We start from the raw sequence: 19,469 nt of genomic DNA, 5'->3' as shown, positions 1-19,469 counted from the left end.
GAATCTCAAGATGACTGCATTATCTGTTTTAAGATGAGACAAGAGGAGGTATAAATGCTCAGAGCGAAACCATTACGCAAGCTGCTCGCTGAAAGAAATGGGAGCAGTGATTACGATCTGAAAGTATTCAACTCAATGTTGAGGTCATTGATTCAACAAAGCCCTGTTTTGGCTTTGAGTTATATTGACCCATGATCCAAAAGGTGATTTCAAGTTGCAACTCACAATGTTGAGTTTTTTCTTTATAAGATTTTGCCTAAGGAAAAGATTAACTTTATAAAATTCCACTTAAGTAATGATAAACAATAACCGTCAGTTTTGGCAGTGTAAGTCTTTAATTTCAAACTATCTCATCAGAGAATGAGAAGTTATGTATCGGTTTTGACTGACTATTGAATTGCCAAGTGATTGTTTTCCACAAAGGATGAGCTTTAAAAGCATAGCTTTCGTATCTTGTTAAATTATTTGTTGTTAGATTTTATATTTATATGTAAATAGAAGATATCTGACTGACAGAGTGCTTCATGTTCCAACGGGAAATAAGTGAGTAGTATTAACACTGTCCAGCAGAAATGCATTTCCTGATGGTTACTTACAAATTAATGAGGAAGAATGGTGACGCATGATGTTGGTAGATTTCCTAATAGGATAAATACTGTTATGAAATAAATTTATAACGTGTGTTGAAAATGTACTACTAAAACATTTCACAGGCATTTGTGGAAATGTGAAAAGCCATTATTCTTTTCTGTAAAAGACAAATCGGTGATCTACAAAAAGAAACGTAAGTAGATTTTTTTTTAGGTTGTGTACTTATTGTAAAGTTTTGTTTTTGAAAAGTGAAGCTTTTTCTGTAACTTTAGATGCATGAGATGAATGCAGGATCTTGGGGTGTTTTGGGACTGAAGGAGATTATAGAGTTGGGTTGTAATGGCTTCCAAAGATAGGGGCAAATCCAGAATATAAAACTAACTATCTGCCACAATCAACACTTCCATTCAGCCCTCAATTGTGGTGACTTGGAGAAGTGAATAAGCATAAGCAATTCTAATAAGGTATGTCTTACAGAGTTTGGGGCTAAGTTAAGAGTTGTCAAAACAGTTGTTTGATATTGCTCCAAGTTTACTCCTCTTGTGAAGGTGCTAACTCTTACATACAAAATACATGCAAAAGAAATAAATACAGAAAAGAAGATCATATGACCCCTCAAACCTGATTCGCTAATCAATCAAATTATGGCCAATCTATTAGTTTCGAATTCCATATTCTCATCTGCTCCGAGAAACCCTTGCCTACCAAAAATTCCCCTGCCTACCAAAAATCTATCCATCCCTCTCTTAAAAAAATATTCATTTTACTGCCTCCTGATGCAGAGTTCCAAAGTTTCTCAACTCTAAGAGAAAAAAATTATTCTCATCTCCATCTTGAAAAGGCAACCAAAAATTCAAACAGTGCCCCCTTGTTCTGGACTGACCCACAAGAGGAAATCTCCCTTCCATGTCCAGCATGTCCAGACCATTCAGGATCTTGCACGCACCAGTCAAGTACCCTTCACATTTCTAGACTTCAGTGAAAATTAGCTCAGCTTGTCCAACCTTTCCTCAAAAGACAACTCACTCATTCCAGGCATCAATGTAGTAAATCTCATCTGAAATGCCTCCAGTGCATTAACATCCATCCTTTAAGTAAGGGAAACCAAAACTGCACAAAGTATTTGAGGTATTGTCACCCAGTCCTGTATGACTGAAGAATATAATCCTTACCTTTTATGTTCAATTCCTCTCATAATAAAGGATAGCATTCCATTAGCCTCCTTGATTGCAAGCTGAACCTACATACTAATGCTTTCAGTTGTGCGCCACACAATTTAAATCCTTCTGGATTTCAGAATTTGACAATTGTTCTTCATTTAAGCAATACTCTGTCTTTTTATTCTTTCTTGTTGAAGTAAACAACTTTACATTTTCCCACATTAGACTCCTGCCAAATCTTTGCCCAATCCTTGTCATTCTGAAATTCCTTATGGAGACAGGATGTCAGATGCTATTTATTTATTTCAATGTGAGCTATCAGCTTGTTTACTTTATGAATGCTTAATGCATCCAGATACAGAACATTTAGTTTGTCTTTTTGTTACCTGTTTTAAAGTTGAATCTTGATTATTAATATATTCCTAGGTTTCTTTCTATCTGTACCTTCCTGCCATTCTCTACTCCTCATTTTTTTGCATTAATATTTTCCTCCTCTATCTTGTCTCTATTCTTTAATATACACAGCTTTCCACATTAATCCCTTGCCCTTGTATTTTATATTGATTTGTAAAACAAAACTTCTATCTGATATCTTGCTGGGCGATGACAGCTTGCAAGAACCTGGAAGGGTACAATTTTGACTGTGGAGGGCTCTTGGACCCTCTGCACCTGTATTCCATAACTGATATCCACATGCATACTTTCTAACAAGGTTCATTGGCCATTAGTAAAGAAAAAATATTCCCAAATTGAAGTAATTTAAAGTGGTCCCACTAGTGCCCTGACTTTGCTCATCACGACTGAAGAAGAAGCCTTTTGCTGCCTGTGGCTTGGTGCTATGTCATGTGATCTATTTACTTACTGTCCAGTGAGGGAAGTGTTGACTTGGCCATGCTTGAAACTGGAGCAAGGAGTGCATGTTAATTCCCCCCCCCCCCCCTAAAAATGGTTTGTGGGTTTGTGTCAAGGGTTAAAATACGAAGAGAAAAATACAAGAAGTTGAACATACTACAGACGTAATCATTTTTGGTTTTGACAGAGGTTGGACCCAAGGCAGCCACCATTATGCTTGTAGGAAGTGGGATGAAACAGTGTGTATTAATATTGAGACACAGTATTAAGCACAGGTGGATGGATTTTGGGAAACTCAGCAGCTTAAAGGGGTGAGTGGGCTATATTCATAAGCAACATTGCTTGTGGCCATCAGGAACAGGAGTGTTGCTCCATCCCAACAATCCACCCAACATATCTCCTTACTCCTCATCTGCTTGGGTCTCCCTCATCTGCAGTCAGAATTTCCCCACTCCAAACTGGACCAATCCTTTCAATTTTTAAGCTTTCATCACACCTTCTTGTTTTCATGGACTTTAGCCATGTGAAGTAGCTCAAAAGTCCATCAGCCTTACAATCAGGCTTCCCATAGGTGCAATAAACCTATAGAAAAGAAAAAAGGAGCTCTGTTTCTAGTTCACAGGATATTCAGGAAATATTTTTTCCAGGGTTTTCTTCCTCACAGCAGCGACAACCTGACCCACACTACCCACCATCCCCTGCAACAGAACTTGGCTCCGGGCTAAAATCAGTGCTAAGGTGTCTGAAATCGGGATTAATATTCCTTAACTTGAAGAAAAAAAGGATTGTAGTCAGGATTTATCACGGAATCTGGAATATTAGACTCATAGTTTAAAAAGTAAAATGTTTAATTTTTAGGTATGATCCACAGTCTTAAGAAGCAATTTGTTAGACTCGCTGGTTCCCATCAAATAATGGAAAAGGAAAAACCTTCCAGTTTCAAATTCAATTGGAATGAAGGCAGCTTAGAGAGACTGTGCTTTCGTGAAGACAGCCTAAAAGCATATGATTATGAAAAAAGTAAAAGGATCAGAACTGTCAATGATCGCTACTGGGTCAGTTGTCTAAATATTTGCCAAGAAAAGTAAGTATTTGTTTTTATTCAAAGAAAGCTTAATTTCTATTTAAGAATTCCGAGTTTCCTGAATTTCTTGCACTTTCCAGATTTAAGTAAGTAAATTTTCTGTGTAGAAAAGGGCATTAATATTTGATAAGTTCATAATGAAAAGGTTCTCAATATTCTATTGTCTTTTCACAAAAGCAGAATAACTGGTCATTATTATAATTATTGTTTGTGGGAGCTTACTGTGTTCAAATTGATTGCCATGTTTAGTACATTATACTTGCATTACTGCGGTGATTGCACTCCAAGAGAATTTGTTTGGCTGTGAAGCATTTTGACATGCCTTGGTTTCATGAAAGGCATTGTTAAAGCAAGTCTTTTTTTAAATACTTTTACACTTGGCAAACATCCTGTCATGAATGTCAGTAGAAGTGACCTATATTTTTGTATTTTATAATATATCCCTATGCTTGAATTTAATGTTAGTTACTGAATGTCTTGTCTATGCCTTGGTTGTATGGCGGATAAAAAGTAAACATAGTGTTATATTACAAGGGTTTTGTTATACAGGTACATTCTAAATGAGCTAGATTTTTCCAGGTGGTAGTGCAAGGAATACTAAAATTACACACATCACAGAATACAGATATTTCCTAAGTACTCCAGCGTTGTTTTGTACAGACATTTTGCACTAAAACAAAATTGAGTAAATTTAAAAGCAGCTGTTTCTACACCATAAAGTACATTATAGCTGTACCATATTAAGGAATAAAGTGAGTAGAGTTGGACTATGTGTTAAATGTATAATAAATATCATGTAACATCCTTTATTGGAGTATAATGAATGTGAATGTAGGTTTTTACATTTATTTCTTCTGTTGAACTAGTGTTTTGTTTGCACTTGTGTTCTGGTTCTCATTTGCATTTCCACTGCCAAGTTCAATGCAATTCCTCTATTTACATTATAAATTTCAGCTCATGCTTGTTTTGATTTCACAGTTGGATTAGTTTTAGCGTCCTAATTCCTCCTTGTAAGGTTAACTAAAGGATTGTTAAAAAAAATGTTTATGTAACTCCTGAAATACATCAATGGTATTGTTCTATATTTTTTCATAGTACATGGGTATCATTGGCAAAGCCAGCATTTCTTGCCCATCCTGATTGCTGTTGAGCTGAGACTATAGCAGAGGGCAATTCAGAGTCTACCACATTGCTGTGTCTCTGGAGTAACGGTTGTAACTTGATAAGATTAGCAATTTGCCTTCCCTAAAGGCAATACAGTATTTGATCGCTGTCATGATAGTGTCCTTGGAACTCAGTGGGAGTGGAGGAGGGGTGGGGGGGTGGGGGGGGGGAGACGAGACAACAATTGAAACAAAGGTTTCCAAAGGATCAACCAGAATTTTAAGTAGCCTAAATGTAAACAATACAGGGCAGGGAAGCACAGAAGAGAATAAATCATTGATGACAAAGGAATAAATAAAGTTACATAACAGGACTTTAAAAATTTAGTAAACATAAATTAAGAAGAAACAAGCTAGAACAAGTTAAACTATCTGCATAGCAATGTTTAGTTTCCATAATAAAATAAGAGAGCTGGAGAAATCACATGTTGGGAGTATCATAGTAGGGATAGCTGACACATAGGATATCCCAGTCCTGATTTCTTTAGAGCTAAGTTATAACATATTTAAAAAGGATACAAAAGGAAAGTGGGAGGAGGAGTATCTTTTGTATTAAGGATAACAACAGAAAACAAAAGGGACACAACTATCAACAAGACAAATAGAATCTGTATGGTCAGGGTGGAAAAAACTGGATCAATCACAGTCCTAATAATGGAATTGAAGTGGTAGAAGCAACAAGCAGCAACCAAATTAGAGAACTGTGTAAAGTCATTGAATAGTAACCATGGGGGATTTAAATAACCTTAGTATTTATTGGACGAAAGAGGCAGTAAAGGGGATCAAGGAATGGAGTCTCTACAATGAATACAAGATTCCTTTCTAATTGAGTGTAAAAAGGCCAACAAGGGATGATTCACCATAACTAGATCTAAGATCTGGGGAGAAAATGGCCTAATGGTATTTTTGCTAGACCACTACTAACCTCAACTAATGTTCTGAGGACCCCAGTTCAAATCCCTCCGTGGCAGATGATGGAATTTGAATTCAATAAAAATAATCTGGAATTAAGAGTGTAATGACCATGAATGAAATCATTGTTAATTATTGGAAAATCCCATCTGGGTCACTAATGTCCTTTTACGAGGGAAATCTGTCATCTATATCTGGTCTGGCCTGCATGTGATGCCAAACCTATAGCTGTGTGGTTGACTCTTAACTGCTTGCTGGACAATTAGGGATGAGCAACAATATTGCCAAAAAGCAGCATAGAACAACAATGGGAAAATTTAAAACTGTGTTCTGCAGACACAGAAAAATTGTCTTCTGCTAAAAGAAAGGAATAAATAAACACGACTCAATTAAGACTCCATAATCAGTAAAGATTTGAGGGCTAGAAATGGGTTATACATTAAGCACATGAATGGTGGAAGAGTATGTGAAAAAAGGACATTCAGAATGAGTAGAAAAGAATTCAATTTGGAAAGCAAAGAGAAACTATGAAAAGAAATGATCAAACAGCATAAAATAGTAACTTTTTTATAGGTACTTCAATTTAAAAAGAAGGCTGTGATAGAACAAACATTTGAGTGAATGAGGATACTAACATGTATGCAAGAGAAATGGGAAAAATGTTAAATAATTATTTTGTTTTAGACTTTACCAATAAGAGGTAGACATGAGATAAGTGCACTTAAAATTAAGAAATAAAAGATGGCTGAATAAACTGAACAAGTAAGGACTGATTAGGGATAGTCAACATGGCTTTGTGCATGGGAAATAATGTCTCACAAATTTGGTTTGAGTTTTTTGAAGAAGTAACAAAGAGGATTAATGAGGGCAGAGCATAAGATGTACATGTAGTAAGTTTGCAGATGACACCAAAATTGGAGGTGTAGTGGACAGCGAAGAAGGTTACCTCAGATTACAACAGGATCTTGATCAGATAGGCGAATGGGTAGAGAAGTGGCAGATAAATGCGAAGTGCTGCATTTTGGAAAAGCAAATCTTCTATACTTAATGGTAAGGTCTGAGGGAGTGTTGCTGAACAAAGAGACCTTGGAGTGCAGGTTCATAGCTCCTTGAAAGTGGAGTCGCAGGTAGATAGGATAGTGAAGAAGGTGTTTGGTATGCTTTCTTTTATTGGTCAGAGTATTGTGTACAGGAGTTGGGAAGTCATGTTGCGGCTGCACAGGACATTGGTTAGGCCACTATTGGAATATTGCGTGCACTTCTGGTCTCCTTCCTATCGGAAAGATGTTGTGAAACTTGAAAGGGTTCAGAAAAGATTTACAAGGATGTTGCCAGGGTTGGAGGATTTGAGCTATAAGGAGAGGCACAACAGGCTGGGGCTGTTTTCCTTGGAGCATCAGAGGCTGAAGGGAGACCTTATAGAGGTTTACAAAATTATGAAGGGCATGGATAGGATAAATAGGCAAAGTCTTTTCCCTGGAGTCGGGGAGTCCAGAACTAGAGGGCATAGGATTAGGGTGAGAGAGGAAAGATATAAAAGAGACCGAAGGGGCAACTTTTTCACAAAGATGGTGGAACGTGTATGGAATGAGCTGCCAGAGGAAGTGGTGGAGGCTGGTACAGTTGCAACATTTAAAAGCCATTTGGATGGGTATATGAATAGGAAGGGCTTAAAAATGTGTTGCTGGAAAAGCGCAGCAGGTCAGGCAGCATCAAAGGAACAGGAGAATTGACGTTTCGGGCATAAGCCCTTCTTCCTGATGCTGCCTGACCTGCTGCACTTTTCCAGCAACACATTTTTAAGCTCTGATCTCCAGCATCTGCAGTCCTCACTTTCTCCTATATGAATAGGAAGGGTCTGGAGGCATATGGCCCGGGTGCTGGCAGGTGGGACTAGATTGGGTTGGGATATCTGGTCGTAATGGACAAGTTGACCGAAGGGTCTCTTTCAATGCTGTACATCTCTGTGACTCTAAGTATGAAGAGAATAAAATGCTGCATGGATTGCATCCATATGCTTTAAAATAATCTTGGTGAGGGATATCAAAGGCCTTCCTACATGTAGATAATAATTCATCAGGAAAAAGGATGTATTGCCACATTACTGGCAGATAGCTAATGAAATTCCTTATTGAGAAGAGACACAAAACATGTCTGGGAGATTACAAACTAATCTGTCTGATTGGAAAGATACTAAAACCCCTCCTAAAGGGCAGAATAGAAGACCATCTAGAATCAAAAATAATAATGAGCAATCAACTTGTATTTTAAAGAAGTAAATCTTGCTTGACCAACTTTGCTGAGTTTTTTTGAGGAGGTAACAGAATCTACATGTAGTGGATATGGTTGATCTGAATTTTCAAAAGCCCTTCAGTAAGGTGCCTACAATAGATATGCTCATAAGATCAGAGAATGAAGAGACGGGGACAGGGGGCAAAATGGATTGCTAGCTAGCTTCAAGACAAGCACATTACAGGGTAGTTATTGTTATTTAAATCCACAAGGATCCTGGGACCATAGATATCAAAGTTTACACTTGGACTTGTGAGGGAGTTCCAGGATTTTGACCCAACACTGAAGGAGTGTTGGAATGCTAGGTGACTTGGGAATTTTCAGGTAACTTCCCATGTGTCTGGTGCTGTTATCCTTCTAGATGGCAATGTTTGTGGTTTTGGAAAGTACTGTCTAAATAGATTTGGTGAATTTCTGCATCTGATATACATTGTTGCTTTTGCATCTTGATGGTGATGGAAAGAGTGATTTTGTTTTTGGTGTGATTCCAATCAGATGGGTTGCTTTGCCCTGGATGGTGTCAGCCTTCTTTATTATTATCAGCACTATTTAAAAAACAGCAAGACTGATGAACCTACTAAGAGAAATTAGTTAAGCATATGCAGCAGAAGGAAATAGAGGGTTGTTGTAGATTTAGATGAGAAAAAATGGAGAAGGCTCAAGTGGAACATGAACATATGTTTAGGTCCATGTGACTGTGTAATGGATTTTAAGTGTAATTTTATGAATCCATATTCTTCTGACAAATGCTGATAAATTTGATTTTAATATCTTGTTTGAATATCCAGTGCTGTCAAAGGTGCATCTTTGGAAAACATTCGAGTATTTGCTGCTGATAGGCTGTTATACCTCACTCTCAATGTCTGTGCCCTCATTGCCTCTGGTGCTCTCCCCTCCACTGCCTCCAATCTCATAGTCCCCCAGCCCCCCAGTCCTGAAGAAGGATTACATCCGAAATATTGACTTCTCCATCTCCTGATGCTGCCTGACTTGCTCTATTCTTCCAGCCTCCTGCTTGTCTACGATAGACCGTTATACTGCATGTTTTGGATGAGATCTTCAGATTTGCATTAATGCAAATCTTGTGGTATAAAGCCAAGTGAAATTAATTTAAGCAAATTATTTGAGATTATCTCATGTTCATGTGATCATGCAAAACTGCAAAATGCTTTTTAAGAGATTGACACTATGTTAACTTATTTTTCCTCAAATTTTAAAAATAATTATTTGCAGGAAACTTAATAAAGTGTCAAACTATCAAAAGTGGCCAATCATTTTACTTTTCTCATTACTACTGGGCTGGGTATCAGCTTTCTATTAATGGTCAGCAGTGTGGCTTCCCATTTGCTTGGTTGAATCAGTCTTTTCTGGTATTTGCAGTAGGGCATAAGTAGTTAGAAATGGATATCATAAAATGTATCTCTTTTTGTGTTTCTGCTGCACTGTCTGCCCTGCAATATGAATAGCAAAGTTCCAAGCATCAGAAACACCAATGAAACAAAACTCATTTGATTAAGAGTTGGTCTGTAATATAAATTCAGTAGCTGAATAGTTCTTTAAAGCTCATTACTTAAACAAATTTTATATATTTAATTATATCTTTAATATAATTCCTAATTGATTACAATTCAATGTGCAGCAGGAACATAGCAATTGTGGGTCTAGATCCAAAATCATAGTCCTGACAATGCTGCAGAGCTCAGGTTAATAAAGTACATGTTTTTATGTATAAATTCAATTAAGCAAATGCATTCAAGCACAACTTTGTGGGGGAAAGTGGCTGTAATTGAAGTAAGTTTAGTTTTAAGCCTAAATATCAATGGCAGCTTCTGGTCATAGTCTATCTTTTCTAAAAAAAACATGCCTTTCCATTCAGGTTTACGATGCCTTCCTTTTCAAACCACACCTGAATGTATAATTTTTTAAGTTTTCCCCTTATTTTTCTCTTTCACATCTACTTTAATTTTTATTCCATTGACATGCATTTTTAAATCAATTATTTGTGTATTGGTTTCAAAATATTCTGAAGAGTATAGTGGTTTGATATATCATTTATTTTGACAGTGAAGGACTTTAATAAGATTTATATGAACATTTTTCTCCTTTTTAAATTAAATCTAGCTTGCAAAGCAGCCAGAGTGAGAAAGAAGGATACGCATTGAAGCAAGACAGACCAATGTGAATTGTAGCTATTTGCACATCTAAATGATGCACTAAGTGTCAATTGAATTATCCCAAGCTCATTCATTGTTGGACCTATTTATATAGGGGACTGGAAAATATTTTCCCAGTCATACATGTGCAGTGAAAACTCGGGAGACAAGCAGTCCTGCTGGTAAACTGCTAGAAAGAGTCTGCGTCATAGAGAGAGAGAGAGAGAGAGAGAGAGAGAGACAAGAAATAAAAGATCTTGCTCAGTTTTATGTGAGGTCTGTAAAAAGAGATAATGGTTTGATAAATCAACATATACCTAGTTAAAGAAAGCTAGGGAAAGGGTTGTCCATAAAGGATGTGCTCCTACAGAGTGAATGTTTTATTCCTGTTTGTATAGAATAAACACAATCATGAAATATTAATGACAGAAAAGAGAGATGTGCAGCAGTTTTACAGATCAAGTTTTGTATTTAGGGCAAGTTATACAGTTATAGAGGAACATAGACTAATGAGGCATGATACATAAAATAACAACAGAAAATACCATTCGTGCTCACCACATCCAGCACATTTGTAGAGAAACAGACCTGAGACATTAATTCCCAGAGCATTCCCAGAATGTTTTTTTTTTGCATTTCCATTATCTGCAGTTTTTTTTCTTGTCAGAATAATGAGGCAGCTTGATTTTTAATCCCTTAATGTTGGGAGGTAATTTGAATTAAGTGTTTAAAATTATTAAAGAATTTGATTGGATTGACAGTGCAATACACAAATAAGACATTTAAGCTTATAATTAAAGCTGGGTCATTTTGCAGTAAAATCAGCAATTCGGCACCTCACCTGTGACTATTGATGAAACAAATATCTCAGCAAGAGGCCCAGCAATCACTTCTCTAGCTTCCCACAGAGTTGGAGGATTTGAACTATAGGGAGAGGCTGAACGGGCTGGGGCTGTTTTACCTGGAGCATCAGAGGCTGAGGGGTGACCTTATAGAGGTTTACAAAATTGAGGGGCATGGAGAGGGTAAATAAGCAAAGTCGTTTCTCTGGAGTTGGGGAGTCCAGAACTAGAGAACATAGGTTTAGCGTGAGAGGGGAAAGATATAAACGAGACCTAAGGGACAGCTTTTTCACGCAGAGGGTGGTACGTGTGGAATGAGCTGGTACAGTTGCAACATTTAAAAGGCATTTGGATGGGTATATGAATAGGGAGGGTTTGGAGGCATATGGGCCGGGCGCTGGCAGGTGGAACTAGATTGGGTTGGCATATCTGGTCGGTTTGGACGGAAGGGTATGTTTCCATGCTGTACGTATCTATAACTCTATAATTCACACCAAACATTAATTGAAATCTAGAATGGACTATCTCAAAGACAGTAGATATTACATCAGTTCACATTCTCAAGGCTGAGGTTGATAGGTAATAGTTAAATTTAAAGTATCAAGGATATAAGACAAAGGTGGTAAATGGAGTTAAGACATGGATTGAATTAAATTGAGTGGTTGAATAAACCGGGGGAGGGGTGGTTGCTGAATGATCTACTTCTTTTCCTTTATACCTGGAATTACTTTGAATGAATGTAAGATTTATTATGATATTCTGTACATTCAAGCAGTAACTGTACCACAAAACACGTAGTGATTTGCATCTGCCATTACCTTGGGCCATGCTGTTATTTAATCAGTTATAGACAATAAAAGTAAACATCTGTTCATTAGAATCCAATTATAGGGAAGCCAGTGACAATGAATCTGAAGGACTGTCAACAGCAGTCCTGAGTTTAGAATACAAATGTTGAAATTTTGTTTCAGAATGGTGATTTACCAAAATCACAGAACAAACATTGGGATTTGAATCATCCCATTTTATTTGTATAAACTGAGAGGTTCACACAATAAATGCTACTTTTTATGAGATGCATTTGAAATGTCTTATTTAACCAGACGGATGTAGTTATAGATCTAGAAGAAATTAACAGGGTACCAGTCTGCCTTCTTTGCTAATTGGAAGGATTCCAAGATAAATATTATTTTCTGTTTCAAATCAGCCAGTGATTTAAGTTGGTAGTCTTTCCTCAAAGACTACCAACTTCCTGAAGAAGGGCTTATGCCCGAAATGTCGATTCTCCTGTTCCCTGGATGCTGCCTGACCTGCTGCGCTTTTCCAGCAACACATTTCCAGCTCTGATCTCTAGCATCTGCAGACCTCACTTTCTCCTCAGTCTTTCCTCAAAGACAAAGGATGCTCTGATATAGTAGAGATGGCTTGTTTATGGGTGGTGGGGCAATTGGGATGAAGGTCATTCTGATATTGAAGTAAAGTGTTGCCCTTCTACGCTTTGAATTATCTGTTTTTAAAGACTGCATATTTTCCTCCTTGTTAGATACTGTGGACATTTAACAAAGTCTGAAGAAAAGTATTTTCCAGGAAGTTATCTGTTCATCCTACAATTGTTCTCCTTCCTGCTTGGAGTGGAATTCTCCATGTTACATTTGGAGGTGTGTCAGTTGGAACATAGACTCTTTAATTTACGAGATGAATTGAAGCCAAGAAGAAAATGTAAGAAAACTAAATCATAATGGGTTCTACAAGGAGAGAAGATGACATGGCACAAACAATACTGGAATCTGAAATTGATACTGTTTGACTGGTGCATTGTTTTCACTGTCGTTCAACTTGTATCAAAATAATTTTTATAAAGCTGATTTAAAAGTGTTGCTCTAGTTATTCAAATAATATTTACTCTCGGAGTAAAAATAGGCAAATAGGAATAACCAAATGTACCTTTACAATGTGCAACATCAACTTTAGTGAGATTGTTTCAGTAAGCTTATTTTAAATTTGTTGTGTTTAGTGTCAGTGAAGTTTCTGTTACACTTATTTTGGCTGTTTGGGGTAAGGAGCTCACATTTCAAACCTGTTTTCCAAAGTGAATTACATCATTACACAATATTAATAGTCATAATGAATATGTCTTTATGAAACCAGTCTGATAAAAATGCATTGGTATACAAATTCTACTACATTTTTTGTATTTTTGTGCCAAGATGGAATATTGATGTTTGACTCAGTTATAATTATGTCAACACTTTCATAATGTATGTTGAAGAACTTAATCTTTAATATTTATATTTGTTTGATAGTATATTATTTCAGTACTGCTGAAAAAGATATTTTGTTGAAGCTTTTCATCTTGCACTCATCAGCATAATGCACAAGAATATCAAAAAAAAGTGGCATGAAAGGAGAATGCAAATTAATTGGCAAGTGAACTTTGGTAGTGGTGTTACATTGAAGAATGCATCAACTGCTGCTGATTGACAGTTCACTGCCAGGCTTTGTTCAACTCTTAAAATGAGCAGGTAGACTCCTATTTGTCAAGACATTGCTCTGAGAAAAGAAACAATGAATGACAATCACGAATGAGTTGAAACAAGTGGGGTGGCACGATGGCTCAGTGATTAGCACTGCTGTCTCACAGCACCAGGGTCACAGATTTGATTCCAGCCTCGGGCAACTGTCTGTGTGGAGTTTGCACGTTCTCCCCATGTCTGCATGGGTTTCCCTTAGGTGCTCTAGTTTCCTCCCACAGTCCAAAGATGTGCAGATTAGGTGAATTGGCCATGCTAAATTGCCTGTAGTGTTAGGTGCATTAGTCAGGGGTAAATGTAGGGGAATGGGTCTGGGTGAGTTGCTCTTCAGAGGGTCGGTGTGGACTTGTTGGGCTGAATGGCCTGTTTCCACACTGGAGGGAATCTAATCTAATCAAGTGAACTGTTGTGTTGGATGCAAAACAAAAATTTCAAGTGTCATTTTTTCAGCAATACTTAAATATTTCTGTGAAATATAATAATGGAATTTATTCAGTAAAGTTATTGATTTTATAACACTTCAACTGAGCTATGTTTTTCTCATTGCTGGCTTTGACATTAGCTACTTTTAACATTGATTTCAATTGCTGTCTTGTATCAAGTCTCTAACAATTCTATCACCTTTTCTAGTCGCCCTCTGATCAATATTGTTAAACATTTCAAAAGATTATTTTAAACTAATATCATTCAAGGAAGGAGATGGGGAAGGGAAGGGACAGGTGGATGAACCACTCAATAACAAACTTATTTTGGTTTTTAAATAGATGCCCTTATCAAATACGAGGCTTTGAATTAATCTGAAGTGGAGTGGAACTTCATTTATCTTGGGCACCACCTTCCGTTTCTTGTGGTAGTCGATGCAAATTTTTCAGTGATATATTCAGAAAGGAGATGGGAGTTGGCTATTCGACCCTTCATGTCCCCTCTGTCACTTAATGAACCATGTTAAATATATTTTAACTTTTCATTGAATTTTCTATTTCATAACCAGGGGGTTATATTTTTAGAATTGACTATGAATGTGCAAAATATTGAATGAGCAATATCTCAATATTTTTTAATCCTGATTCATTTGTCTATTATCATCTATCTGCAATCTGGCACTGTATGGCACTTCATGTTTGTAAACATCAAATTTAACACATCCCATTCCTTACTACCTCATTCCCTGAGACTGCCTTCGCAATGGATTACGTATCTGTTGAAATCTGGCAGTGCAGTCTTGATTTGTTGATAATTTCCCTGGATTCATTTTGGACTGGTTTTGATCATTTCTATAGAATCCCTACAGCATGGGAGCAGGCCATTCACCCCAACAAGTCCACTCTCGCTCTCTGGGGAACAACCCACCCAGACAACTCCTACCCCAATGTGCTGCATTTCCCATGGCCAATCCATCTAACCTACACATCTTTGGACTGTAGGAGAAAACTGGAGTACTCAGTGGAAACCCACACAAACATGGGGAGAAGGTGCAAACTCCATGCAGACAGTCACCCAAGGGTCGGATTGAACCTGGGTCCCTGGGGCTGTGAGGCAGCAGTGCTAACCACTGAGCCACCATTGTACCCCAAGATTTGAGTTTACTTTTTTGGTACTTTATGTTTAACAATTTCTGATCTTATTGTTCTACTTTAATTTGAAGTAATCAAGATTTATATTGATGTTTTATGTTCAGTTAAATCATCCCCTTAAGCAACTCTCTGGTCTGTAGTGTTGAACTTTTTTTCCTCATATCTCAAATCCTCCAAATACTTGAAATCATTCTTGATATTCGTTGCACTTTGCATATTTTTGGTGTATAATGATTATAGCTGTGTGCACATGTCCAGGATCTGGTAGTGCAGTCTCACGACATAATAGTATTTTACATTTCTGATGTTTATTTTTAAATTGTTGCAGCATTATCTAAACCAGAGATTTTATTTTTTACTGTATCCTTTTAGAATTTCTTATGGCATGTTTTTCTTGCCCTCTTTCCTGTCACAATAGACAAAACATTGTGATTGAGAGCCAGTAAATATAAATCCCAAGAATATTATGGAGGTTTATAAAACCTATGAGGAGTATGTATAAGGTACACAGACAAGGTTTTTTCCCTGGAGTGGGGGAGTCCAGAACTAGAGGGCATAGGTTTAGGGTGAGAGAGGAAAGATATAAGAGACCGAAGGGGCAACCTTTTCACACAGAGGGTGGTGCCTGTGTGGAATTGGCTGTCAGAGGAAGTGGTGGAGGCTTGTACAATTGCAACACTTAAAAGGCATTTGGATAGGTATATGAATAGGAAGGATTTGGAGGATATGGGCTAGGTGCTGGCAGGTGGGTCTAGATTGGGTTGGGAAATCTGGTCGGCATGGACGAGTTGGGCCGAAGGGTCTGTTTCCATTACTGTACATCTCTATGACTAAGTCAATATGATCATTTTTTTTTATTTGCTGGCTCTACTTGGTTCCTCAGGATCAATATTTTCAACTACTTTTCTAAAAATTCTTCATTCATTCAGAACGATTGAATGATATGCTGATATTAGGTATATAGAACATGTGCTGATGTACCACGTATACATTCGTGCCAAAGAATTGCTGACTTATGAGAGGTTTTAAAGAACTAAATCTGCTGGCATACTCTTTCTTAAAATACATGGGTGCCACTTGTCTAGATACTGACCGCAGTCAGTGTTGCTCACAGGTCTATTCAAATTTTATGGTGCATTTAAAGAATTTGTATTGCACTGTCTAGCATGTTTATTTCCTCCATTTTACAATATTTGAATATACAAATATTTAGCTTTTCTAGTTGTGTCAGTGTGAATATGATCCAAATTTTTAGTTGTTTTTGAACTAGCTGCACAGAAAATTCATCTGTTTTATAGTTCGGGAATGCTTTTTAATTAAATCTTGTACTTTCATTTCTCAGGTAGGCGCAGTGCAGTTTCTAGTTACCACTGAATGTTAAAATATGCATTTTTGTTGCAACTTATTCTTTGTCCAGCTATTTCACTAGTACTGATTAGAGTAAAGATTTTATTGATCTATCCAGTCTTTGCAGGTGATTGGTGCCTATGGCTGCACCTCAGAGTCATAGAGATGTACAGCATAAAAACAGACCCTTTGGTCCAACTCATCCATGCTGACCAGATATCCTAAATAAATCTAGTACCATTTGCCAGTATTTGGTCCATATCCCCCTCAACCCTTCCTATTCATATACCCATCCAGGTGACTTTTAAATTTTGTCATTGTACCAGCCTCCACCACTTCCTCTGACAGCTCATTCCATATACGCACCACCTTCTGCGTGAAAACGTTGCTCCTTAGGTCCCTTTCCCCTCTCACCCTAAACCTATGCCCTCTAGTTTTGGACTCTGCCACCCCAGGGAAAATACCTTGTCTATTTACCCTAACTATGCTCCTCATGATTTTATAAACCTGTATAAGGTCAGCCATCAGCCTCCGAAGCTCCAGAGAAAATAGCCCCAGCCTATTCAGCTTCTCCGTATAGCTCATGTCGCTCACTGGCAACATCCTTGGGAATCTTTTCTGAACCCTTTCAAGTTTCACAACATTCTTCCTATAGGAGGGATACCAGAATTGCATGCAATATTCCAAAAGTGGCCTAACCAATGTCATGTATAGCCGCAGCATGACCTCCCAATTCCTATACTCATTACTCTGACCAATAAAAGCCTTCTTCGTTATCCTATCTTAGACTCTGCTTTCAACGAACAATGAACCTGTACTCCATGGTCTCTTTGTTCAGCAACACTCCCTGGGACCTTACCATTAAGTGTATGAGTCCTGCTCTGATTTGCTCTTCCAAAATGCAGTATCTCACCTCAATGTGTAATGGTCAGGTTAGGAATGAACCAGCCTCAAGATATGATTTGACCCTATCCAACATTCAAATTGCTGTCGATCCTTTCAGCCCTGCCACTTTCCTTTAGTCATATTAGCATCCTTCCATTTACAAAATGAAATGGACATACAGCAAAAGGATCCATGTCTGCGGGCAGATCATGCTGATGGCTGAAAGTGGCTAATTCCTGAGAAGCAGGTTGTGCCCAAAGTGCTGCACATCAAGTTACTAGCTGGCCAAAGTGAGTTGTTGTTTCCAGTGTCAGTGCACCTTGCCAAGCTGTTGTAGTCACTGATCATTGATAGTACACACCAGCCCAAAGGCCATGTTGCCATTTTCCTCTGCGAGCAGCTACTGATGCCCAGAAAGTTTCATTAATTTCTGAGACTTTAATGTGATACTTGCATGTATCCTTGAAATAGAGCTTTAGGCATCCTATTGGTCTGGTTACCTGATCATGTGCACTGTCTTTGAATATATGGACATCTTCCAACCTGCAGATATATGTGAGCAAATAAAGCCCTCTGTTTGATGAGTGTTAACAAATTTTGTTGCCTTTTAGAGTATTGCTATATTTGTGATTTTTGTCTTGCTGGAATATATGCTTCATGTCCCTCATGAATATGAAAATTGTCGAGTTGCTATTCGCGATTAGATGTCCAAAGTATTCCTTGTAACACAGGCACAATGGAATGGAAATTTCATTGTAGAGGCACAGATTCCGTCCACTAATCTTACAGCGTGCAATTAACGCCTTCAGGATACTGTGGTGGGCAGGTAGAATTAGGAGTAAAGTCTGTAATAAATAAAGCAAAATTGCGGTACAGAGATTAAAGGATAAATGAATGGACAAAATGACAGGCTGTAATTTTATATCCCCTCAAATAATGCTTGTAATAAATATGCAGTAAATGTATTAGAAAAAGGCAATGAGAATATGGAGAGAGAATTTTTAACAAAAAGTATCCCAGCAGATTTATTTTTTTAATTCTCTTGTTGGACATGGCCATTGCTGGCTGGCCAACATTTATTGCCCATCCCTAACTACCCTTGAGAAGGAGGTAGTAAGTTGCCTTCTTGAGCCAGTATAGTCCACATGCTGTAGGTAGACCTACAATGCTGATGGGGATGCAATTCCAGGATTTAGACCCAGTGAAAGTAAAGGAATGGTGATACATTTCCAAGTCAGGATGGAAAGTGGCTTGGAGGGAACTTGCAGATGCTGTTCCTATACATCTGCTGCTCTTGTCAAGATGTAAGTGTTGGTTTGGAAGGTGCTGTATACTTTTATATGATTGGAGAATATTTTACAAACTGATTGGAGCACTGGCAGCACCTGGAATATAACATTGCTTGTGTCCAAGATCTAAGTGATACCTGGGAATGGATTCCTATTTGACAGCTCGTCAACATGTTTTGTTGGTAATGAACATCTGCCCTACACAGAGACATCACAAAAAACAGAAGTCTAAGAGATAATCAATATCTCAACACCAAAGCAGCGCAACCAAAGTGAAGAATTTCAGATGTAGCTCCAACCAATTTCTGTCTGACTTTAGACCTTCCAGAGGAACCACGACCAAATTCTTTCTTACCAGACAAGTCCAGGAAAAATGTTGAGATCAATAACCAGAACTCTTAATTTGTATTTGTCAATTTGAAAAGAACATTTGATTCAGTAAATTTGATTATGCTGAAGAATCCAAGAAAATTCTTCACAATCCTACAACTGCCTCATTATGATATGACAGCAAATATCTCTAGTGGAAGATCTAAAACAATCGCATATATAATCCTCAATGATCAAATGCCCTCCAGTGTGAGTATCAAATGCCATCTAAATGAAAAACTCTTTCCTCTTAACTCTGTCTCAAAACTAGAATAACTGCTATAGGCATATATGATCTAGAACATAGAAAAATACAGCGCAGTACAGGCCCTTTGGCCCTCGATGTTGCGCTGATCCAAGCCCACCTAACCTACACTAGCCCACTATCCTCCATATACCTATCCAATGCCCCTTTAGATGCCCAT

At 37.7% G+C, this 19,469-nt stretch overlaps 1 protein-coding gene across 2 annotated transcripts in view; it reads left to right on the top strand.

Annotated features, from left to right (window-relative positions):
* The window catches only part of taf1b (TATA box binding protein (Tbp)-associated factor, RNA polymerase I, B), a 94,319-nt gene extending 80,221 nt beyond the window's left edge, over positions 1-14,098 (top strand). For both annotated transcript variants that reach the window (XM_043678043.2, XM_087977814.1), the window contains exons 13-15: positions 714-784; positions 3,462-3,687; positions 12,593-14,098. In XM_043678043.2, the coding sequence (XP_043533978.1) occupies positions 714-784; positions 3,462-3,687; positions 12,593-12,788 (493 nt within the window). In that variant the 3' untranslated portion in view covers positions 12,789-14,098. The remainder of the gene's footprint in view (positions 1-713; positions 785-3,461; positions 3,688-12,592) is intronic.
* The last annotated feature ends 5,371 nt before the right edge of the window (positions 14,099-19,469 follow it).

The sequence above is a fragment of the Chiloscyllium plagiosum genome, unplaced genomic scaffold, assembly GCF_037043375.1.
Source record: "Chiloscyllium plagiosum isolate Xiang-an unplaced genomic scaffold, Cpla_swu_hap1 HiC_scaffold_3, whole genome shotgun sequence".
In the NCBI taxonomy this organism is placed as follows: domain Eukaryota; kingdom Metazoa; phylum Chordata; class Chondrichthyes; order Orectolobiformes; family Hemiscylliidae; genus Chiloscyllium; species Chiloscyllium plagiosum.
Note: the sequence above shows the minus strand (reverse complement) of the source record. Positions and strands in the feature narration are given on the sequence as shown.